The sequence below is a fragment of the Zootoca vivipara genome, chromosome 15 (genome assembly GCF_965207765.1).
Source record: "Zootoca vivipara chromosome 15, rZooViv2.hap1.1, whole genome shotgun sequence".
Classification (NCBI taxonomy): domain Eukaryota; kingdom Metazoa; phylum Chordata; class Lepidosauria; order Squamata; family Lacertidae; genus Zootoca; species Zootoca vivipara.
The window spans coordinates 28,391,697-28,417,294 of NC_142598.1; the positions used below are offsets into that span (position 1 = coordinate 28,391,697).

Sequence of the window (25,598 nt, forward strand, 5' to 3'; positions counted from 1 at the left end):
AAAACCCTGAGAGCAAATGGAAATGTATTCAGATTACATAAATGTGCAGCTATAATGTATCTCTAACTCTTTTTTCCTGAGTGAAGTAGGCTGCCCCAAAAGCATACAGACGACAAATGTCTCATTGGGCAAAAAATAAATAAACATGCCCTTTCTTGTGTTTTGGAATGTGAAATCATACAACTACAGGTTTTTAGCTAGGGATGGCCGCAGCCTTTTAGCTACATCACGTGGAACAAGCAAAGAACGCAGCAGAAGGAATCTTACCGCCCCAAGCAATCGCTTGGGTGGCTAGGTGGTTGAGCCTGCTCTGGTGGAAACAGAGCTGTCCTATCTGTGTTCAGTGTTAAGCATTCTGCAGGCATTTTGATGAAAGAATAATTAAGCACACACTTAGGGTTTGTGTATTAAAGATGTGTGATGGTTACAGAGAACATTTAATTTGGGCTGAGTAACAAAGCAGAGGGAAATGAATGATCAGTTAATGAATATTTTGGGTGGGGGAAATCTAATGCAAATTTGAGTGATGTTCTATCCGTAGTTTGAAGCTGAAATGAATCAACCAGAGAAAAGACACGTTCTAGTAATTAATAAATGCCAGCAGGAAAGCTATTATTCTTTCCAGCTTGCTGCTATATACAATTGATTTAATCAATAGGCCTCAGCAGGATATGCTGGTGCACACTTTGAGGGTGCTGTTGAGAAACATCCTGAAGATTGTACCTTCTACCTGACAAATGCTCCAAACTAACATTGTAATTCTATGCCCATCTACGGTACTCAATGGCACTTATTTCCAGGTAAGTGGGCATAGGATTGCAGCTTAGTTGTTAGGGAAACAAAGGGAATTGTTCATCATGAGGTGAATTGCACACATGGAGCAAGGAGGAAATTTGAAGTGCACCATGCCATTTGCTAGTAAATAGGACTGGTTAAATTTAGCAAGGTTTCTTCTGTTTTGTGATGGGTACAGTTCTTAGCAATGGATAAAATAGTAATTAATTGAGAAAAAGTATTGTTGAAGTGTCTAAAATATTCAGGTTCTTCTTTCTGTCCATAAAAACAGGAGTTGGTGGCTTGATGAGGAACATCTACCTTCAGTCAGTACTCAGTAAATCTAAAAAATGAATTGTTGTCCATATACCGTATGGTTCCTCGTTATGTCTTTTTGTATCTTCTATATTGATTTTAAAAAGGTACCCAATGTTGTGTTTTGCAGATGGGAATATATGTGGTTCCTAGTTGTTTCCATTACTGTATATTCCTGCGTATAAGACTACTTTTTAACCCAGGAAAATCTTCTCAAAAGTTGGGGGTCGTCTTATATGCCGGGTCGTATTTTTTTATACGGCGAGTATATCCCAAACTCTACATTTTGACTGAAAAAAATGGGGTCGTCTTATACGCCCAGTCGTCTTATACACCGGAATATACGGTAGTTCTATGAAGCAGAGGTTGCAGACTGCAAAATGATTGTAAGAGAGCATAACCCCCCCAAACAAGTAACTAGATGTTCCTGAATGCCCTTTGCTTTCTTCAGTGCAAGTGGGTGTTTACGTTTTAGCACTGTGGGAAATGAAGTGTGCTGTATGGAGGTACTTTCAGAGAAAATCTCTCCCCCTGTTTCACTGTGTGACGTCTAACAGAAACATTTTCAGCAGTATTTGGAACATGATGTTTAGAGAATGACACAAATAGGCATAGTTTGAACCCACTCTCTTGCCTGTAAATAGTTTTAAAGATAGAATGTTGCACTCTGCTATGAAATACTGCCTTGGTTTTATTGCTTTTTGGGTGTTGATAGTTGTTAGTGTCACACTTTTTAATTTACATAAGGGGTAGGGAACCTCAAGCCTGGGGCTGAATGTGTCCATTCAGCCACCCCTCTTTGGCGCTCAAGACTCTTCCCTTACCATGCCTCCTTCTGAGGCCACAGGGACATACCCCTCACCTGCCCTGCTCCACACCCTCCTCAAGTGCTTTGTCAGACTGGATTGTGTCCTTGAAATGTGATAGCGCTTCTTTGACTTTGGCACAGCTGAAATGTGGGCAACTGTACAAAGGTAAGAGGCATATTTCGTGCTCCCTCCCCCTTTTTTATACTCTGGCTCCACGCACTACTGGCATGCAGTCCCTGGAAGATTTTCTATGCTGAAGTGTAGTCCTCTGGCTGGTATTTATTTGCATTGCATCTATCATTTTCACTTAGCTGCCCTTTGTGAAAATAGGTTACTGATTTCTTACATTCTTTTGTCTTTGAATTAAGGAGACTACACAGTACAACGTCAGCACAGGGTTTCAGATGCTAAGCTGTGGTAGCCATTTGCAGGAGGAAGTTGGCAGGCACATGGAGGGTTAAACACCCCTCCTAAGGCAAGTACTGCCTGCCGGTATTTCCTTACAAAACCTTTCCTTGCATCTGTGTTATTTCAGCCAACACAAGTTTGGGAACATGTATTTGCCATGGTACCATGTAGTTCTGAGTTGCTAACACATTACATAAAATACTCATTTAAACAAGCTCTAAAAGTTAACTCCTCATATTAGTCTAGCATTTGATGGTCAATTTCAAATGACTAAAACAGCTGCAAATTAGCCATTACCAGCAGATGGTTTTAGTTGTTAGTTAAATACTATAATCCTGTGCAGCAGGAACTCGGGCCAAGATTTACTTTCCATGCTACCATACCTGCCTTAACTGAACACCATAGGCCAACCCCCCTCTGTCAACGTAATGAAGAAAACTCTTAAATTAATATCAAGATATAAAGCGTTGATTCTTCCTACATCATTTTAAGCACCCACACCATTCATATGTTAGCATATTAACATATGCCTGGGAGATCAGAAGCGTTGTTCACAATGACAGCTAAAGGATCACATATACAGTACATGACTGAGGGGCTGAAATAATATTAAGTGTCTGCCATATGGTCTTTCTTCTGAACTGTAGAAAATAAGGTAACCCATCTGCTAAACTGTTTTGCTGCCATGCGGGGGGACGGGACATAATGCTGCATTTTGCTCACAGATATTATGTTAAATGTTAGCATGTCCTGGAAGCATTTCTACAATCCCAAGCAATAGTAGTGGCACCCACAAACTGAACTTGGATATAACAAAATGCATCTCAGGTTATGTCCTGAGCAAAATAAATTCTATAAAAATAAATGTTGAATGTTTCTATGTTGAGAATTGTAATGTACGGTGTTCATGTCACTGACATTAAACAAATGATTTTCAAACTCTGCTTTAACAAACAACAACTTTGGGGGGGGGGTTCTTGAAATCTCATCAGGCATTCTTCATTGAGAAGATGAGCAATGGCAAACAAACTTTCCATAAAGAAATACTGGCTTGTATCCAAAGTGGCACTATGTCATACCATCAGTGCAAGAATTTCTGCTGTGCAACAGAACTTTCCTCCCTTCTCCCCCTGCACACACCTAGGATCTGAGGTTTTCCTTAACCCTCTGGTGCAAATTTAGGACAGGCACACGTGGAGGGAGGAGAGAGGGGAAATTTCCCCTTTTCTCTTCACAACACAACAGTGTAGCACAAACTCAGGCAAGTGGTCTGGAGTATAATTAAATTAAGAAAAAGACACAAAGCAGTTCAAACAGGGAGAAACAGCCAAACGTTAAGCAGGGGGCGCTGAGCCAGGCAGTAGAAACACAGGGAAGCTGTAGAAAGAATCAGGTTAAAACAGTAGTACCGGTACATGTTCAGCACAACAGTGGCATAGGCAGAGGTTTGTTGCCTACAGCAACCAGCACAGGGGAAGGAAGTGTTAATTCTTTCTACTGCATGCCCCACATTCCTATGGGGCTACTAATAAGAATTTGTTGTTGATGCAGGATAGCAAATGTAGGCAAGAGTTTAACAGGAAATGTTCGTTTTTATTTTTATTTTTGGCCAGTTGCCTCAACTTCATCTTTGATTTGTTTTCAAACTGCTTGCATCCGTATTGCCAGGAAGAAATTTGTAGAAATAAGGGGCTGTTGTTGTTTAGTCGTTTAGTCATGTCCGACTCTTCGTGACCCCATGGACCATAGCACGCCAGGCACTCCTGTCTTCCACTGCCTCCCACAGTTTGGTCAAACTCATGTTCGTAGCTTCGAGAAATAAGGGGCACCCGGTCATTATATATCTTCACCCTTTTGCATCCAAATGACAGCAGCCATTTTTTGTGCCTCAGAATCTATCAATTTCCAGAACTATGTTAGTATGTTGCAGCAAAACAACAGAATCTTGTGGCACCAGAAAACACTATTCTAAGGCCTAATAACACCAGCGACAACATCCAGGGTTCATTCACTAGCTCAGTTTCCAATGTGTTTATATATCTGTGCTTTTTTAATTTTCTGCCACCTGCAATTCACTCCAAGGGGTTTCAAAACCTCCTGCTAGCTAGTATAGTAGGCTTAGGCCTGAGATGGCAATCAACACTCAATAAAGGATGAACTTTTATTGGTTTGTTAAAGGGATGCTACATACATAAATGTTCATTGAATTTTCTGCCAACACTTACGTTTCTTCAGGTTGCCAAACAAAAATGCCCAATTTATTAAACACTTTAGTATCTTTTTTTCAGGTGTCTGATAGCACTTTAGTGTTTTGAAACTGTGTGTGTTCTTGCAGATAAAGGATTTCTGCCAATCGTTTATTGCCAAGTGATTTTTCTCTAGCCTTTCTTTCCTTTGACTATTTCCTGTCCATGTCAGCATACAACAGGCTCGTTAGCCCCACTATGCCAAATCTCCAAAGTGTCGTCTTGTATTTTATTGTGGCCATTAAACAATGTAAGTCAAAACCAGAAGTCAATCTGGTTTTCTAGCAAGACAGCATGGACTATAAGACCACTGGCCTACTTTTTATATACCAAATATAGAAATATACTATAAGTCAGACTTTAAATTTAGCTTGTAATAAGAAACATCTGTGTCCATCCATAAAAATGTGGGGTCTTTGCAAAACCTTTCAGGGAGATATTTTTAAGGACACAAAGGGAAATCACTTTTCTTTCTCTCTTTTGCTGATACCAAAAGCCCAGTTTCGGGGAGAAGGGGCCCTCTGGAGGGGCAGAAACAAAATGAAACCCCTGAAACGAAATTGATGCCTCTTCAAAAAGTGATATTTAATGGTGTGTTCATCAGTAACCGCAAGGCTTTTAGGTTAATAGATACAAATGCAGTTCCACACATTGTTGTAGAAATCCCACCTCTTTGCCTTCTATACCTTAGTCTTTGCCTTTGACCAGCTAGGTCAGTTTCCTCCCTACCTGTTGTCTTTGAAGGGAGATGGAAGCTTTCCTGCCTTTGGTTCATTTTCCAGCACTCTTTAAAAAAATATATGCATGATTGCAACTTGCATATGCAGAATGGCAGCGTGCATGTTGTAACTGAAGAGATAAATGACAGTGATATGTCTTGTGTGCAAGCAGCTGGTGCCATCAGTGAAAGAAGTCAAAGTGGTCCACCACAGTGCCAGTAGTGTAGGAAAGCAGGGGATGGGGGGGGCTGGGTGTAGCAGGCGCCGGAGCCACTGTCCCTCCCAGATACCTGGCTTGGGCAGGGCTATCTCCCCCCAAAAAGCTTAATAACTTCGGGCAATTTTGCAAAAAGAAGCTAAACAACAGTGCCCCTTGGGCTGCGGTCCTGATTCCCATTTCCCTCCCAATTCCTTCCTATGGCCTAGGGCTGCTTTGTTCCACTCTTGCTGATCCAGTCACTGCCAGCACTCCTGCTACCCACGTTGAGCAACCTGGCCCCAACCCTGCCCCAGCATCAGGTTTTCCAGCCCCAAACGGAAGGTGAGATGGGGCAGAAGTGGAATATAGGGTGACAGAAGGGTCTATGTATGAATGCAGGAGATATTCTTGTTGGTAATGGAAGGGGGTTGTGAATGTCTTTGCTTCTCCGTGTGTTATGAAAGGCAAAAAGTATGCATGCAAACAAGGGGTAAATGTTTTCAACAAGCTTAATTCTTTGACATGATTCCTGTTGTGACAACTTGTACCATCATTAGGTTGACTCACTTTCTTGGTTGATCTGCTTAATATTCTCCACCATGTTTTCATTGCTTGTCATTTGGGCTGTCACTTAGCACCAGTGTTCTCCATATGCAAAGTGGATAAATTGTTTTTGTTTTGTTTTTTTAAATAGAACATCTTCTAATTCCTTAATAATATACTGCATATACAGTATGTCTTAATAATCTATGTCTGTAACTGTGATCTTTTTGTTCTTGCTTTGTGCTTGTGACACATTTAAGAGTTTAGCCTTGTATCATGTTTAGATGTATTGCTTGGAGGCAGGGGACTTGTAAACAAATCCTTGGTGTAGCAGTATACCTTAGATGAGAAGCTGAACTCTAATCCAGGCAAAGGGCTCCACACCTTTGATGCAAGGCTCCACCCTAGGATACAAGGCCTTGCCCTTTAACCCTTATCACTGTTTTTGTGATTACAATTTATGACCTGCCCTTCACCCCAAGGTCCCGTCCTTTACCCTTTTGAGTCCTGACTCTCTGGGGTCCCACCTCCAGGGCCACACTCAGGTTTCAGAGTTGTCTTTCAGGAGTTGGCAACCCTGGGTACTGTGTGTACTCATAGCTCATGGCCTTATTTCGGCACAAAATAGGAGCATGCAATATAGGTCTCTGCTATTGTTAGGTAGCATTTTGTTTCATTTATACATTTTAAATATTTTTATACCACTTTTCATCTCAGTAGGGAGAGCATTCCAGATGGTGGGCACCACAATGTATAAAGGAAAAGTATAAAGCAGGGTTTGCCAACCTTTTGTGGCCTGTGAGCACATCTGCATGCCAGAGAAACTGTTGTGGACATCACACACACATACTTTAGCCAAGTAGGTACACACCACAACCTATTCTGCTGGCTTTGATAGAATGTTTCTTTCAAGCCCAATTTCAACAGAGGAAGGGGATCCTGTGGGTGCCAGGAAGGTCTCTCAGGGTCTATGTGTGCTCATAGACATGGGCGTAGCATGGGGGGTGCCAGCAGGGCCATGGACCCAGGCACACAATTTTGAGGTGGCGCAAACCAGGTGCCCCCATGCAGGCTACCCCAGCCTGGTCCAGCCTGGTGTTCCTCTCCGTAGGTGTCGGGGGAATTCACCCACCAAGGGCCACATTTGCCAGCTGGGCTTTCCCCCCCCCCATGGCATGAGTGGGTAGGTGGCACAGTGTGGCCCTGCTTGGCTCCGGTGGGGGGTGGTCACTCCAGTGGCATTGGCAGTGAAGGCTGGGCTCCACCCTCCGTGCCCTGCCACCTGGCATGCCTGAGCCTGCCCCAGGCTCCAGCAACCCACACTATGCCGCTGCTCATAGGCAACTCATGGAACAAAGCTTCTGAAATTTGGATTGTCCAGGCATAAATAAATGCTAGGAGCCTGTTCTATGGCTGTCCAATAAAGCTGTGCTTCACATTACAGTTTGGCACTTTATGCTCCAGCTTTTTGCATGACAGCAACTGATCTCAGGTTGTAGCGCCCACATCCAATCTTAGATTCAAGTACCGGTACAGTGGTACCTCTACTTATGAATAACTCTACTTATGAATGTTTCTACTTATGAATGGAGCTCCGTCCGCCATCTTGGATGCGGTTTAGATAGGGTTGCTTTGACTTACGAATTTTTTCTCCCAATGCATTCCTATGGGATTTGACTTACAATTTTTTTCAACTTACGAATGTGCGTTCGGAACGCATTAAATTCGTAAGTAGAGGTACCACTGTATGGTCTCCTACAGGTCAAGTCTGACACTGGCACTGCCATTCAGATGGTACCACTTAAGTTAAAGTAGTTATGGGCTTTGTGCGACCCAAATATATGTCTCTCTTGTTTGAAAAGATGTAGAATGTGGCCTGTGTTAAGAATCTGAAACAGAAATCTGATTAAAGATTTAAAAATAATAACATGGGGTGGTATCCAACTAAGTGTTACTCAGAGTAGACCTGCTGAAATTCATACACATGACTAAGTTAATTTCGATGGGCCCAAACTGAGTAAAACTAAGTTACATACCACCCTTAATCCATACAGTGATTCACTGGCATAAACCCAGTGGGGTGAATGAGACTTTATGCTAGCATGGTGCTTTTGAGTATGAGAGCCTGATAGGATGTAAAAAAAAGAAAGGCTTGACTCACATTTTTATAATGCTTGTGGCTGGGCATTACTGAGTTCTAAACATCCTGGTGGGAAAATACTCTATACTAAAATGCACAGTATGGGGGAAATTCAAGGTCCAATTCTTCCACCCCTTACATAAAAGCTTAGGCATCTCTTATCAAAACAAACAAAACTGGCAGCTTTGACAACTGACACTGTAAAACGGGGTTTGAGTTTCAAAGACTTGAACAACTCCCTTAGATTTCTTCATTGGCCAAGGCAATCTATCTAGGTTCTGCTGTCTACAGGATTCTCCTGTGCATGCAGAGCTCTTCACTTGCTTCCGATTACAATATCCTGGGTTCAAACTACAAGGGGTGCCATCATGCTGCATTTGTGAGCCTTCCAGAGACATCTAGCTGGATGCAGATGATAGAATTCTGGACTAAATGGGACCTTTGGTCTCATTTCCCAGGGAAGTACTTAAGCTCTCAGCAAAGTTTATCTAAAATTGATTTCAATATGGATCAGTTCTCTCCACTAAAATCAATAGGTTAGTCTGCTTTGGATTGCATGGCCAATGACAACACCCAGCAGCAACTGTTGGGTGTACAGAATCCATCCAGGGTCAAGAATTGTTTAAGTAACCCCAGATTGAGCTGTGGATACAGTGTGATTCCTAAGCCACCATTCCTGCTGCTCTTCAAAGCTGCAATCACTTACGGTATAAGTCAATTTTATTTTAGTGGAGCTTAATTCTGAGTACTGGTAAATGTGTATAGGATCGCACTGCATGTGTTTAGAAGGCCACTAAGTAGGGTGAGTCAAGGACAATGAAAATTATATAAACTGTGTGCTGTTTCTGGTGGAGGAGGGTTAGGGTTGTTGGGTTGGTTTTTTTGCATTTTACTCCTTTTGGAAAGTTTCCTTTTGTTGTACCACAGCAGTCTCGATCTTGGTCTTGGACAAATGAAATCCTGGTATGGCTGCTAATTACCGTAGATTCCCCCTTGGTCATCTGTAGAGAGGATTACCTTGGTTCTCAGGTTACAGAATAGAAAGGCAACTGAAAGTCCAAGGTAAAATAATGGAAGATGAATTTTCAGTTTCCTTTCACGTCAGTAACTTGAGGACTAGCAACAACCGCCTCACTTCCAACCAAGAAAAAATCTAAATAGGAGCCACACCCAAATATGGTTTTCTGAAGCTGAAATATAAAATGGACATACAGTGTGCAGTATTTTAATGCAATCTGTTCTCATTTAGCCTGGCAAAGACTAGGAGTTTACCTGCTAGGATTTGTATGAATGACTGTGCTGGGCATAGTTCATGACTAGCAAGCTGGCTCAGAATAGAGATTCACATGGCACACCAGGTAATTCTGACACATCTTTGAATTGGGTGTGAATGGGTAATTTAGTCTTTCTCCTGGATGCAGAGACAACTGCAGAATTACCTGTCCTTAGAAGAGGCAGATACTCCCAAGAGCCTTTAATTATGTTTATTTCTAGCAGCACAGAAGCATTTATTTCTTCAGACTGGTATGGCCCTGCCCACAGATGGTTGTTCCTTAATATTTCTCATTGCATGCAAGTAGAGCTTTCCCATGGATTGAGGAGAGTTAACATTTTAAATATGTACCTGTAGCAATTTGGGGAACCTCAAGTTATCAGTGTCTCCAGTCCTGGGGTGTGAAAGCCATTGCACAGGAGGTCACCCTGCCCCTGTAAAATGGGCTTTTTGGAAAGCTTTTTGGCCACTGTCCAATGCAGAGTCAGGAACATTTTACAATGCAGTCCTATACATGCCCAGAAGTTTCATTGCCTCCAATGAGGCTTTCTTCCAAGTTATAGGAGTGTAGCCTATTGAACTCAACATGGACTTCAGAGCCTACAAGTTTAGGATAGTGTTGTTTTAAACACACTGTCTAACTCGGCTGGTTTGTGGCCCACACATAGATATTCCTAATGGAAAATAACCCTTGCACTCCAGTAGCTTCTGGACGTTCACAAAATGGCTTTGGTAGCAAACAATCCACCAACTACAACCCACCCTTCTACGCCTGTCATTAGGAGGGCAGAAAGACGCTTCTCACAGTGTTCACTCGGATAAAGCTTTTTCTTCCTTTTTTTTTTTTTTTTTTTGCATTATTCTTAAGTCTGGCTAAACGAGGCAAGAAGAACCGGAAAACTTTGAGAACAATTTAAAGACAGGTCCGGAACCGTTGCGAATGCAGCAGATTATATTCTCTCCTATTATTGTGTCATCCCGCGTGCTGGCCCTTTCCCACGTCTCCCCGCCCGCTCGCTCGCCCGCTCGCTTCACTCGAAAAACATTCCTCGAGAAATGGACTCGCTGAGTCGGAGAGGAAGGGCAGCGCTGCTGCCTGTTGTTATTGCCGCCGAAGGCTCGCTCACGGAGATCTCCCGGGGAGCCGCGCGTGTTTATTTGCATGCTCGCTCGCGGGCGGGCGCGCGCCCTCGCCTGCCTCTCCCACGCAAGGCAGAAGCCTTCGAAGCCAGGGGGGAAACGCACGCGCACCTTGCCTCTCCCGCGTGCTTGCCTCCCCCGCCCCTCTCCAGCTGACGCTTGGGTGTGTCCCGGAGCCTCGACGAGCTGGGCGGCGGCAACAGGAGGAGGGGGCGGGCAGGGCAGGGACCAGCTGTTGCGCCTGCGCGCCGCCGGCAGCGCCGCCCCCCGCTTCGCCCATCCTTTCTCGTTTTTCCTTCTGTGAGGCGGCCACTCCGCTCCCTTTCCCTTCCCTCCCCCTCGCCCTGTCCCGTCCCTCGCCGCTTCCTTCCTCCTGTCTGTGCCATGGATGGGTAAGTACCTGCCTCGCCCCGGCGGTCGCGGACGGGCGGATTGCACCCGCCTGTGGAGGCGAAACGCGCGCGCGGGGGGGGGTGTTCTTTCCATTTCCAACCCCCCCATCCCTCCCCCGTCCCCACCTCAGCGGGGCCAGTGGCTGCTTCGCTTTGTGAACACAGTACCTCTCTACCTCTGTATATTTGCACAATATCCGGGGTTGGCGGAGGGGCGCCGAGGGCAGCGGCGGGGCTGGTGGGAGCAAAAGAGGAAGCGCGGGGTGGGGACTGGCGTCGTCGCCGTCGATAAAAGGTGCAGTAACCCGGGCAGGTAAGTAGGTAGGTGGGGGGAGGGCACATAATATGTAGGTGGGACAGCGCGAGGAAGGGAGGGAGGCATCTGGCGCCTGTGTTGGGGGGATGTTGCTTAGAGCCGCCTCCTTTCGGATTTGCACGCCCGCCCCTCCAAAATCCGGTTCTTTACATTCCTTCTCCTCGCGTCTTTCGGGGGGTGGGAGGTGGGGAGGAGAAGAGGGGTCATGGGGAGTTTGCAGCGGGAGCTGCTTCTCGGGCATGTGAAGGCGAAGGAAAAACAAGCTCGCCCGGCCTCCTCTTCCTCTCCCTTCCTCCGAACCTGCCGGGGTGGGGGAGAAGGAGGAGAAAGAGCGAGCGAGCGAGCGCGCAACTTTTCCCCCAGGTACGGCGTGACGAGCCAGCCTCGAAAACTTCGTCCGTCTTGTTGCGCTCGGGAGCCGTGCAGCTTGTTTGGGCGACTTTTTAAGTCTCTCTCCGTCCCCTCCTCGCTGGCCATTGTTGGTTCTTTTTTCTCTCTCTTCCAAAAAGGAAGCCTCCCACAAGAGCAACAGATTTCTCTTCGTCCCCACCCCGCTTTCTCTTCCTCTTTCTACGGTAGTTACGACAGCAGTAAAGGAGAGGAGCCTAAGTTGGAAGGCTTGCTCGGACGGCGTTTTGTTTTGCTTGCTGCTCCTCTCCCTTTGCCTCCGCCGCTGCTGCGTGTCAGGTGTGGTTGGCAACAGGAGTTTTCCTTTGCGCGACGAGTCGCTTGCTCGGAGGAAGGGAAGCGTGGCGATGTTCTGGGGAGGGAGAAAGGCGCACCGCGCATCTTGCGCGGGTGAAACGCGTCTGCGAAGGAGACAGCGTGCTGGCCGTGGGGATGAGGGAAGGGGGGCGAGAGCAGGCCGCGGGAGGAGCGCTTCCTCGTTGAGCCCGGGGAGATGGGAGACTCCCACCAGAGGGGGTGGTTGCCGGAGCGCATCGTGGCTTTTCCGCCGCTGCGCAAGAGCAGAACCAGGAAATAGAGAGCGCCGCCTTAAGTTAAAGCAGGCATCCCCAAACTGCGGCCCTCCAGATGTTTTGGCCTACAACTCCCATGATCCCTAGCTAACAGGACCAGTGGTTGGGGAAGATGGGAATTGAAGTTCAAAACATCTGGAGGGCCGAAGTTTGGGGATGCCTGAGTTAAAGGTTGCAGACGAGACGCGCCCGCTTCTAACATTGCAGCGTGACTCGCGGTGTTTCTCGCCGCCGCCGCCGCCTTCAGATTTCTTTCCCCCTCTTCTTAAGGAGATAGTAGCTCGCCGTCTTGTAAAGCGCAGTCATCAGCAACAACTGGAGAAGCTTATCGCTTTAATCTCGACTTGGGACTGATGAAGGCCATTAACTAATTAATTGGAACTCTAGTCTCACCGGGTCATGAAAACAGACCCCGTAGTGTTTGCTCTTCAAGTGTTTAAATCCGCCTCTGGAAAAGTCTTACCTGTACCTTCTCTCTCTGGATGTTGCCTTGCAATGGTGGTTGTTTTAATTGCAGCTTTTTCTGTCTCGACTGTAATGCAAAATTCAAATGTGTGTTTTAAGTTCCATGGGTTTTGATAGCCTTGTGCATTTCAGGTTCTGATCACACACACACACACCCCACGCCACACATATGTGTGGAGAATATATGTGGAAATATGTGGAGAATATTTACACACACACACACACACACACACACACACACACACACGTGTGCATCCTATATTATGGAGAATATATTGGTTGGTAGTGTGTCTATGCACACTGGTCATTTGATTGTTGGCTGTCAGTGTGAGTGCTCATTATTTGGATCATTGTGTGCAGATCAAGAGTATTTGCCCGGAGGAGCATCTTTGAAAAGTTGGGTGGTATTTATTTAGTGATGAAGATCAGATAAAACTGTTCATATTTTGTAGTACCTATGTTTTCCTGTGCTGAAAGTTTCTGCTTTCTGTTACTGTAAACAAGACTCCAAACTGGCATTGAAGTTAAGCATATGTACAGTACCTTGAGAAGGCTCAGTGCTCTTATGCATAACTGTGAGTGTGTTGCTTCATAACATTAATTGCATAAGCCTAGATTTCCATTACTTTTTTTGGAAGTAAACTTTTGTTATATCTTTTTGAGGGTTTTCAACAATCAAGCGGTGTGCAGTTAAATAAATAAATAAATAGGTAATAAATGATATGGTTTTATGAATAGTACACTTGAGTGTGCAATCTGATTCACTACTGAGTGAAGCATGTCTACTGAGTGAAGCATGTCTACTGAGAAGCAATTCCCAGTGTGGTTTATTCCCAGGAATCTGGGTACAGGATTGCAATCTTCACCTCTAACTTGAACATCAATGTTTCTCTATGGCATATGCATTTCAGGATTCTGTTACTTGCTAACTTTTAAAAATATACTTTAGCAGATTTCATCTAGACATGACGTCATTGGGTTTAATCTAACCTTTATACAACATGATTTATCCCCACTAATAACTCACATTGTGGAAAGCTGACTTTCATACTGTTATACCATAGGTAGTTGAGCACAAGCCTTCTCAGAAATTTAAAGTGAATCAGTGGCATGCAGTGTAGATGCACTATTTATACCATGTTTAGAGTGCACATTTGTGTATCATTTTCAATTAAAAAACCCAGTATCTTGAATAAAAGCAGCACCTCTCCTTGAAAGCTGAATAATTGATACTGCTAAGCACAAGTGTTCCAAATGTGTTTTTCCATCTTCAAAACTGTGAAATGAAGAGCACAAATATAATTAGCCTGCATTTTTAACCCTTTCAGGTACTCTTTTACAAATATATGGGTTGTAGCACATTTCAAACAAAGGAAACTGATATTCTCAGGATTTCAATAAGTGTCTGGTGGTCTCTTAGTTGCATGTGTCTTATTTGTCAAAAGATGTATTTCCTACTTGATATAAATTATACACCATAGTTATACACAGTATGAATAGGTTGGACAGAAGACAAACTTCACATCCTCTTTTAGGTGTGAATTTGGTACTACCAGTTTTGCTTATAAAATTGAAATTACTAAACTATGGTTTCTGAGTTTGCTTGAGAAGATTACATGAAATGTGCAAATACTTTATATTTACTTCACTATATAAAGTAGGTACAGGTTTAACCACTTCCTAAGTGTAAAACAAAGCTTTGAAATTGTGGTCTGTTCACTAGAATACCAGCATTGAATTAGGGTTTAAAGTTGTGCTTAGCCATGATTTTTTAGGCAGCTTTAAGCCAAAGATTATCAGCCTGATGTGTACTTAGTACAAAGTCTGTGATGGAGAAGGTCCACAATACTTCGCAGGAGTTGTCACTGCAACCACACCATATTTACGGTAAACCCTTAAAGCATACTTCTGGCTTGGACATGAGATTTTTATAGGCAGACTAAGGAGAATGATTTTCCTTTAACAAAAGCAAACCACCCATCTTGTGCCAAGTTCCCAATCTAGTTCAAAAACCATCCACCATAATTTCTGCAGTGCTTAGAGTGTTCTAAGCTGTGTACTTTGATTAAAGAAACGAGGCAGACTATGCCCACTGGCATAATGTTTATTAGACGTATCGTATTAAAGGAAAGAGGAATGAAAGCAATAAAGCACATTCCACGTATCAGTTCTTAAAGTTAATGTAGTTCAACTTGTAGTGACCAGTTGAAATGGCTGCTGAATAGGCATTTCTGAGAAACAAGGAAGCAAAATGGCAGTTGAAGCCAGCTAACCTGATAGATCAAGCTTTGCTGCCTCCTCAGACCCATTCACCAGGAAAAGAATCGGAAGCAACTTACAGGGCAGCATCTTAGAAACAAATTGGAACTATGGCCATATTACAACACTCTTAGCAGGCTGGCGGTTTAACACTATGTATGTTGATTCCACTGAGTTCAAAGGAGCTTGCTTCTAAGTAGACATGCATAAAAGTACTACATGCCAGTCATTACAACAAACTTGTGATCTCACTCCCCACCACAATCACTTCCTTTATAGTGGGCTTGCAGTTTGTCCTGGAGGCAAAGTAATAATGAAATCTAATGTGTCTCCACTGCCTGTGGAACAGGCTTCATTGATACAATGGATTTCCCATCCAGTCCCTGACACTGACCCAAAATCTGCTCTGGAGGTCTGGGAGGCTCAGCAGAGCAGATGTGAAGGGGGGAAGGGGAAGTCTGTTTGTGCAATAGTGATGTCCTAATAGTATAGGAAATTGGTTCAAAGGTGCAAGTTTTTAACATAGAAATGATGTTCAAGTCATGCTGTAAATGGGTGTCTGTGCTTAATTCAGCTAATTACAATGAGGCAAGATGTCTGTTGGTATGTGGCTTTACTTATAGTAAAGCTGCAGTGTGAGTGAGGTGTGGGTTGTGTAACAAAAGTATCTAGAATGCAGTAATACTTGGTGCTTAGGAACCTTATTTGGTGAGTTTTAGGTACTGGGGTGTTGTGTAACATTTCTGCTTAGTTTTAGTTTGTTGAATGGCTGAAGGGAGTATTCCCCAAGTAAAGTTGATGAAAATTATATACTGTATCTTTCATATTGATAGATAGGGCAAACAGTTGCAAAGAGTCAAAGAAATAACTCTTTAATTGTAAAATAAAATAAAATTGAATGTTAAGTATTTTGTGATATAGAACAAGCAAATCTATATTTTTAAAGGGATGTGAATAATTTACTTTGATAACTAAATAATAGAGCTGAATGGTTTTTTGTTCTGCCTTTCAAGCAACTGATATACAGTATCTACATATCACCAAAACATCAACATAGATACTTAGCAAAACATTTACTAAAAGCTGTCATTCATTTTTAGAAGAAAGGTGGACTTGAATGTGTTTCTTCATTCCCAGTGGTGCTAATATGCTGGAAATAAAATGACTTCAAAAGTAAACATGTGTCCTTAACTTACAGCCTTAAAGTTTAAGATTGCTCACACAATAGACTGATTTAGTTGATTAATCGGCTAATTAAAATTTACAGCCGTACTAACAGCATTCTTCTAAGTGCTTGCAAATCTGCCTCTGGCACCATAGACCATATTGATTTAATGTTCATGTCTATAATAAAATAATTGGATAGCAACAAATATCAGTATGTTTGTTTATGAATTTGTTGTATTTCTCACAAAACCAATTAGATTTGTAAGTAAAATGATTTCAGATTAAGATGCTTCTGCATAGGATATTTGTGTTTCACACACACACACACACACCCGCCAAATGAAACCTCTTTTGGGGAAGAAACAAGTGGGCTTTCATCCGTGATTGTCACAATATTTGAATGAGGGGATGACTGCTTGGCTATGTGGATTTGGAGAATCTAAGAAGGCGTTTTATGCTTTGTCTGAAACATGTGATAGTACATTTTATTGGGATATGGACACATAGGCTGGGGAGCCACAGTGTGGCTTTGTGTGGCAGCATTATTAGGAATGAGTATTTTTAGGTTGAGTATTTTTATTGTCATTGAAGCTGCTAGGGAGAGCAGTGCTGTTAGATGTGTATTGATATGGTTCTTGTGGGGCATTTCATGACCTTTTGAGGGGGAGGGGGCATTCTCCTGTGAACCACTTTACTACATAAAATAGTAAAAAAAACCTACAGAGGGATTGTACACTGGATGACAAAGAGTTTGCAAAAACCTCCTCCTAGTTTGAGCTCAATCTAGTCGAGGGCTGAGCAGTGGCTGGTTTTCAACATCGTGATATATCACCGGGTAAAGATTGCAATATACCAGTACAGGCAGCCCTCCATTTATGGATTACGTTATGAGGCATTGCACACGTCGGTAAAATTGCTTATAATTGAAACCCATTGGAAAAGCCTGGAAACACCCCGTTCCGCCCCCAACCCCCACCCTTTTAGTGACGTTTCAGTAACGTCTTGATGACGTTTCCGGGTCACTTCCGAATTCAGTGCAATGCACGTATATACGGTTTCACACATTGAATGTGCATAAACCGGGGGGGGGGGGCTGCCTATATATCACAATGTCTGACATATGGATGTACAGTAGAGGCAAATGAGGTAAAGTCCTGGCAACTGCTACTATTTTAGGGGCCTAAAACTGATACACTATTTCTTATGTTTAACATATTGTTACATTTGTTATTTTATAGTACAGAGTGACACAGTGGCAGGAATCACGAGAGAAATGATGACTGGCTTCACAGTTGTTCCCACATCGCGATTTTTTACATATCATGCACACACACATCATGATTCGCAATATATAATCATGCTGAATATTATGAAACTTACCACAATGTAGACTTCAAATCGATTTTGGACAGTGTGTCAATGCATCACCCAGCCATAGTCTAGTCACGGGACAAAAAAAAATATTATTATTGTGACCTGTTTTGACCTTTCTTCTTCCCATATTCCCCTACTTGTTCAAGTAAAAGAACTAGGTTGCACAGATGAGAGGAATCTTGTTAGTATACAAATTGATTTGTTGTCCTATCGTTGTCTCAAGAGAATCTACTTTAGATGAGTGATCTGTGATAGCAATTTAAAGCTACTGCACATTTGACTCCTTGGCTTGTACTCAAGCTGATGACTCGTGTTTTCTGGTAATTCCTGACATGAAAAAGTTTCTGTTGAATAGTGTCTACTGAACCTGCAAGTGCTTAAGGCACAAATGTCCTTACAGTGGAACCTCGGTTTGCGACCGCTTCCATTTACGATGAACTCGGAGAGCGACCGCCACGGACCCGGAAGTATTTACATCCGGGTTCCGTGCGTGCGGATGTGCAGAAGTGCTCTATCGGCATTTTGCGCATGCGCAGAAGCATGCCTTCGGCAAGCGATGAACTCGGGAAGCGACCGGCTCCTAGGAACGGATTGTCATCGTAAACCAAGGTACCACTGTATTTATTAAGTTGAACTTACCAGGTGTATAATTTGGGTGTCCATCTTGCTGTAGTGGCTTGGCGCAGACTGAAAGCAGCCTTCCCTTTGGTGCTGGAGCCAACTGTGGTTATTATAACATGTACTGGACTCTGGTTTGTTTGCCAGACATCCTCCCATGACCACTGCAGCCCACTCCATTCTGCAGGGTCCCCCAACCCTTGGGGGAGACTTTTTGGTGAGCTGCTGGGTATGGGTATGGCACTCTGCCAGCATTTTTCTGGATCCAACCATTCTCTTGTTGGCTCGAGAGCAAACATTCCTCATCAGTGAAAGTTGCGGCTGAAAATGTGTAGCGGTGGTGCAATGCAATGGTCTTGTTCGGTATAAACTTGAAGTATTGCTTTGACGTAGCAATTCTACAGCTCCTCAAATCTTTGCATAGCATGCATGTGTTGTGCACAATTTACATCCGAAAATCATAAAAAAATCTAAATATTATATTAACCTTGCACATTGTGCCAGGTTCCTTGATTACGTCAGTGTTCATGTCAATTAATAGAAAATAATAATAATACTAGAAAGAACAAAGAAAACAACTGCGACGTATTTTAAAATGCTGCTCAAAGACATACCAGTAGTTCTCAAATTGGACCCAAGTTTGCAATAACTTTATTTTGTCTTTGTCCTGTTTCCTTTATCTTGGTTCTCTCTTTCTTTTTCAATCAATTTCAGTATTAAAGGAAAATCCCAAAGTTCATCAATCATTTCATTTGTATTGAATTTTAGTATTTTTGCTAGGGACATTCATCTCTGTACAGTGAGCATACTTGAAACTTTCACATATGAAACCAATTCTGTATCTTTGCTTACCCAACTGTTCACTATAGTTTAATAATCTTTATAATGGGTTGTGTGTTATACATAAATATTTGTATTCTGGTTTTGTGTTTTTGTCCCTTTCCTTTTCTTTTATTTACATATGGCTAGCATAAGCAGTTAATACTACGTGTGATACTGATAGATGAAGCAAGTCCTATCAGAAGTGGTTTGTAACCTTAGAGATTTGGGTGGGGGTGTGTTTGGCAAAGGTGAGGATCTCTATTCATTGTATCATTTCACTATCTACCATGCGTCTGAATTTAACAAACTTAAGGAAGCGGTAATTTGATCAATGTTGCATCACATTTTTGCAAATCAAATAATAGTCTTGCTCAGTTTTAGCTAGCAGTATCACTTCAGTTACAGTTCCATACACCACATATTATCTTGTATTTTTCAGCAAGATCAAAAGTACTTCATCCAAGCAAGAGCACACATTCTGCCTAGAATGTGTTACCCCTCTAGCGCTCACAACAGTGGTCTGCATACATAGGATCACAGAGCATGTCATCTGCATATAGGAACAGCCTGCATTTTGCTCCTTTCTAGATATTTGGCAGGATCTTTAGAAGAAAAGTGTTGTCTGTTGCTTATAGAATACAGTAATAAGTCTGCTTGCCAGAGGTAAGTGCCCAGTAACACACATCTCTTTCCAGAGCTCTTATTTGGGCTGCAGTTTAGAGAAGGTGAGAAATAACAAGTAGTTTCTCACAAGCAGCAGTATTAATGAATGTGAAGTTGAGACATAGATGAGATGAAGAGGAGATACATATCCAGGTTTCCATTTCTCAAATTCTTGCCTGCAGGGGAGCAGGTGCTTATTGTTGTGGTGAATTACTGGTCAGATGCTGTGGCTTTAGCTTCTACTCAGTGATGGTTAGGAAGTGACATAGTGGGGTTGTATTCTTTAGAATATTGAGCTTAAATATGATGATATTTAGGGAAGTTTTTAATATTTAATGCTGTATTGTTTTTAACACTTGATTGGGAGCCGCCCAGAGTGGCTGGGGGAACTCAGCCAGATGGGTGGAGTATAAATAATAAATAATAATTAGAATGATGATGAGCAAATTTCTTAGCTGCGTATGATAGAACATATTAGGTACATGTTACATGGATTAGTCTCTTGGTATTTTGTACTGAGACATATTGACGTGGAAAATCATTTTCTTCTTTAATGCACATGAATTGTTTGATACAGTAGAGTGTAGGAAGAACCAAAGTAAACAATTAGTTGTTAGATTAATCTCAAGGTAGTTTAAATTTCACTTGAATTTTGTCTTCATTTGGTTCTTGTTGAAATATGTTTCTGGGCTTGGGCTTGGATGCTCAGGATTATATTTTGTTTTTTGGGGAAGCTATGGCCCTACTGCAGAACAATCTCCTTGAAAGATCCTATCCATCAATTTCTCAGGGGCTTCTGTCTGCTGTATCATCTTTAGGATGGAATGGCAATGACATCCCACAAACAGACTGGGCATGGAGAGGAATATGAGAGAAGTGGAACTACTTTTCATAACTTTTCTGGACTTCATTATCCTTAAGGAGACAATGTAGGATCTATGGTCTTGTTCTTGCATTTTATTGTACAATGCAGAAGTAATAACTTTACTATAGGAGGACTTTACTTTTCCTGGTTTCATACGGTTTCCCACCCTAAAAAGCAGTAGAAATTTATTCCAAATGTTTCTGGCTTGTAAAGAAAACGTCTCCACTACTTCCTGTGTAATAACGGTAAAGGTACCCCTGACCATTAGGTCCAGTTGCGGACGACTCTGGGGTTGCGGCGCTCATCTCGCTCTATAGACCGAGGAAGCCGGTGTTTGTCCGCAAACGGCTTCCAGAGGTCATGTGGCCAGCATGACTAAGCCGCTTCTGGCGAACCAGAGCAGCGCACGGAAATGCCGTTTGCCTTCCCGTTGGAGCGGTTCCTATTTATTTACTTGCACCTGACATGCTTTTGAACTGCTAGGTTGGTAGGACCAGGGACTGAACAACGGGAGCTCACCCCGTCCTTCTGATCGGCAAGCCCTAGGCTCTGTGGTTTAGACCACAGCGCCACCTGCGTCCCTTCCTGTGTAATAGATGTGTCTAAAAACTCCTTTAATGAGTTGTGTAACAGGGTTTTGTTTTTTGTTTTTACTACTTGTTCTAACTAAACTTTCCTTTTCTCATATTATGTGTTACTAAACTGTCCCATTTCTTTTGCAAAACACTCCATAACTCATTTCATTCTTCTGATATTTTTTCTTCCTTAAGCTTTATTTACCACTGCCTGTGCAATAACTATTTTTCTAACTTTTCCATTTTCTCCCATTTTTTTTCACACAGTGTTGTTACAGATCTTATAGCAGTCGGTTTAAAGGTAGGCATCTTTTTCTGTCCTTTCATATGCACTTGTTACTCCATTTTTATTTCCAGATATTGGTATTCATACACATCTTTTGCTTTTGTGGCATTGCTCTGTTTCAGTCTGATTCCCCTCCCCTCCCAAAGAAGTATTTACAGTTTTATACACATTTGCAATTATGTGTCTTCCAGTTCAGTTTGCTATCATTTGCAGCTCAGAGATTAAAGTGTTTTCATTTGCTTGCAAGTTGTCAAATGAGAAAAGCAGGTACTTAATAGTAATGGTTTTGAGTCTCCATACTTTTGTTGTTTTCAGATCCTAATGACTAAAATGCTGGGTTTAAGAATTAGTTATTAATAATATCTAAAGCATTGTACTCTAGACCTATGCAGGCTACAGTAATAAAAGCAGATCGTCAGAAACTGAATTTTAAAGGTCAAGTGACTAATATGTTATAGTAGTCTCTGAACTTCAGTTCTGCTAAAGACTTCTAGCTAACCCCTAGCTGCTCTGTGCTCTTTAGATGTTTGTAAGAATAGCATTTTTATTTCTTTGTCTCATAAAATGATGGCTACCATGTAATTTGTAGTCTTGGAATATATTGGGTTGTTTCCAGTGCTCCACTTGCATAGTTCCACTGTTGGAAAGGAACTTCTGCTTCCTCTCATGCCCCAGAAATCTGCTCTGGAGGATTCCCCACCCCCCGCACCCCAAGTTGATTTTTAGGGTTCACAGGAGATTGTGCCATTGTGCCATTGTAGCTGTTGCATTGAAAATGGCCTGTTGTGTTCACGATAAATAATGGGACATACTTTTATTGTACTATCACAAAGCTGTTGAATGCTACAGCTTCAAAAGAAAATTGTAGTCCACGTATGCCAGTAAAAGATAGTGCCCTAATATTATGTTCCTTCCAGCTCAGTATCTACTCAGAAGTCAGTCGCTTTACCTAAAAGGGACTTGCTCCCAAGTAAGACTACAGGACTCAAGCCTTAGAAAACGTAATTGCTTTGTTCAGATAAACAAGTAGACAAAATATTAAAACTTTTAATGCAAGCCTCTGAAAATAGGCAAGCTAACAAAAGAATAAAGAATAAATGGCTAATATTTGGAAAAATAAAAAAATTAACATTATGCAATATCTTATACATTAAAATAAATTGTACACAGTTTTCTGAAGAGGTAAACTTTATTAGGACATGGAGATCACTCTTTAGAAATAAAAGACTGGTTTTAGACTTCAGAGTTTAAAAGACTTGATTCGGATCAAATTTCATTATCTGTTGAGTCATTGTTTTTACTTAACATACCATAAGATTTAAAGACAAAACGGAAGTGAACCTGGCAAAATATTATAGTCTTGAGTTCAAAAGGAAGCCACACTGCATGTTATGAAATATTTATAAGAGATTATTGGACTCAGTTTGTTTGTTTTTAGTTAGGCAGAACCAATTCTGTAATAGGACTTCTAACAAATATCTTGAATATTTGTACAATATATTTTCAATTATCTGCATAGTAACCCATTTTACAGCAAAATGGGATGCAGGTACACATAACTGGAAAACATAACCAGTCTTAGAGATACTTAAGTTTTAAATAAGTTTAGTGCATGCTCATGCTATACAGATGGTATCATTGGGGCTGTATATGCTGAAGTACAAATTAAATTTTGTGCCAGGGTACCCAGATTCTGGCATCTGAGTGGGCACACTCAGTAAGTGCTTTGAAGTACCCCCCATTAGTCTGAATTGTCCATCTGATGAGGCAAGAAAATACCCAGCTTTGTGTTATATTGAGCCCTTCGCAATAACTCTATGCTCCCTGCTTGTTCTGTGTACAGTTCATAGATACTATAGTGGCATTTCCAGAATCTCTCCATTGCTTTTTTGCTTTTTTGTTTGTTTCTAGTTGTTGTACTGCTACTGGCTATCTCTAAATTTTCTTTACTTGGTTGCAAGTGGCCAGTAGCCAGGTGCAAAATGTGCCTGACACCTGGCTAATTTCTAACACTGTTGGAAGTACTTCAGTCACACAACTCTCCATGTAGCCAGATATCCATGAGGCTTGATAGCAGCATATCACTAGAATGTCAGGATCAGTCCTGTGTCAGCTTCTAAGAGTACATTAAGAAGTAGCACACTTTAAAAGGGTAAAGGGGCCCCTGACCATCAGGTCCAGTCGTGTTCGACTCTGGGGTTGCAGCGCTCATCTCGCTCTATAGGCCGAGGGAGCCGGCGTTTGTCCGCAGACAGCTTCCGGGTCATGTGGCCAGCATGACAAAGCTGCTTCTGGCGAACCAGAGCAGCGCACGGAAACGCCGTTTACCTTCCCACCGGAGTGGTCCCTATTCATCTACTTGCACTTTGATGTGCTTTCAAACTGCTAGGTGGGCAGGAGCTGGGACCAAGCAACAGGAGCTCACCCCGTTGCAGGGATTCGAACCGCCGACCTTCTGATCAGCAAACCCTAGACTCTGGTTTAACCCACAGCGTCACCTGGGTCCTTTAGTCCTCTTCAAATGGTAGCTGAAAAGAGAAATATATTTGCCAGACGTAAATATTGCGATTTTTGATTAAGGGGCCTTACTCTCCAGTTTGTTCTCGAGTAATTCTTAACACCTCAGTGTTTCAAGAAATGTATTTGGTCTTTTCTTCCTACTATACTGTATGCTGGATTATGGATTTGGGTACAATGCATATGTAGGATTTTGTAAAAATCAATGGAAGGGGAAGGGAAGAAGTAATGACTTCCTGTTTTGATGACAATCTCCTCCAACAGTTTGAATGTGTGTAAATTCCATGACTCCACAGCAGCTTAGCCAGTAAGTTTCATAGACTCTACTTAATCAGCACCACCAAATTGCATACTATATTATAATATAGGTATTTAGTAACTGCAGGAGGTTGGTTAATATAATCTAGGTTGTTGTAGCCTTTTGAGATTTGGGAGGCAAGCCTGTTTAATTCAATAATTAACAAAGCTGTTGGAGTCTAAACGTCTCATGAACTAAGAAAGAGCAAAGAATTTGTTCAGATAAAGCATGTTATCTGGCTCAAACCTGTTCCCCCCCCCTTGAAATTTTGTAGGCTATGAGGGGCACTCCATTTTGAAGCTTAGAGGGTCCTTTTGATGTGGGGTAGGGGTGAAAGGGAAGGGAAAGCACTCTAGCACTGCCCCTTCTTGCTGTCCATGTCACCCTCTGCTTGCGTAACTCTCCACGTAATGAGGAACCCAGTTTTTCAGAGTCGTAAATCAAATGGGAAGCCTACGCAAGTTGTGAAGGCTCCCCACAGCAGAAGTTATCACTTCAGCTTGTGGGGGACAACTGACAGGCAACACTAGCATGCTTTTCTTTGCTCCCCCCTTGTATGTTGATTAAACATAGTAGAACACCTGAATAGAAACGTACAGTGATAAGAAAGAAAGTGTTACGCAGATTGCATGTATGTTACCTTCTTCAAAAGTTATCTTTTAGAACTCCTTACTAGTCAGAATCTACAGTTTTAGGTTCAGCACCAGAAGCATAATAAATACATTTTTCATTAGTTTGAAAGTAAAGGAGTGGCACTCATCTGTTGAGGTCCAACAGCATTTGAAATTGTTGGGTTTCTTACAGATGAATTGCACATTTTAATTCTGGATTTTATATTCTCTGTTCAGTCCCTTTGTGGTCAATTTAATTTTTTGAGGTTGCTTATATTAAAGAGGTTGATTGAGAAAAGAGGTAAGATTGACAGCTGTTGGAACACTGAGCCTTCTAACAGATCCTCTTTTCAGTTGCTAACAATTTACTAACAAGTTATAGAAGCCTAGTACCAATCTTTTGCTCAAATTTATTGTGATCACATCCCAGGCAGAGTTCATTTTCATACCAGACAGACCATGTAGCTAGTACTGTGTTCTTTCAAACTTGCCATCTTTTTGAAATACCGTAATTTCCGTGCTTTTCTGAGAACGGATCCCTGCACATTGTAGATGATCGTTTGTGCATGTGCTCAGAAATAATAGTGCATTCTGGACCATGTCTACTCAGAAGTAAGTCCTATTGAATTCAGTGCGCCCCCCCCCCCCGGTGAATGGTGTTATGATTGCAGCCTTAGAATGCAAACACCCAACAGTACCAAGCCAGTCTTGTGGATGCATGTTGACTGGATATATGGAATACAACTCCCCCCCCCCCCATAAATCTAATCCAACAGTTTTATTCTTGGATTTCTGAGGAATCTGTAATATGCTTCAAATTAGCC

General features: G+C 42.3%; 2 protein-coding genes across 19 annotated transcripts in view; both read left to right on the forward strand.

Annotated features, from left to right (window-relative positions):
- The window catches only part of PTBP3 (polypyrimidine tract binding protein 3), a 63,337-nt gene that overhangs the window by 5,868 nt on the left and 31,871 nt on the right, over positions 1-25,598 (forward strand). For 5 of the 18 annotated variants that reach the window (XM_088658390.1, XM_088658397.1, XM_088658394.1 and 2 more), the window contains exons 1-2: positions 10,861-10,958; positions 21,330-21,363. The exons of 1 other annotated variant lie outside the window; for it this stretch is intronic. Coding sequence is in view for 2 of the 17 variants with exons in the window: in XM_035140394.3 (XP_034996285.1) it covers positions 10,951-10,958; positions 21,330-21,363 (42 nt within the window). In the remaining 15 variants the exon portion in view is untranslated. Of the gene's footprint in view, positions 1-10,860; positions 10,959-11,144; positions 11,272-11,546; positions 11,638-11,856; positions 11,962-21,329; positions 21,364-25,598 lie in introns of those variants that run through there. 12 more of the 18 variants (XM_088658391.1, XM_088658392.1, XM_088658398.1 and 9 more) reach the window with 8 other exon arrangements.
- SUSD1 (sushi domain containing 1) overlaps positions 10,861-25,598 on the forward strand; it is a 95,260-nt gene continuing 80,522 nt past the window's right edge. Inside the window, exon 1 of the mRNA XM_088658387.1 lies at positions 10,861-10,958. Within this exon, the coding sequence (XP_088514513.1) occupies positions 10,955-10,958 (4 nt within the window). The 5' untranslated portion in view covers positions 10,861-10,954. The remainder of the gene's footprint in view (positions 10,959-25,598) is intronic.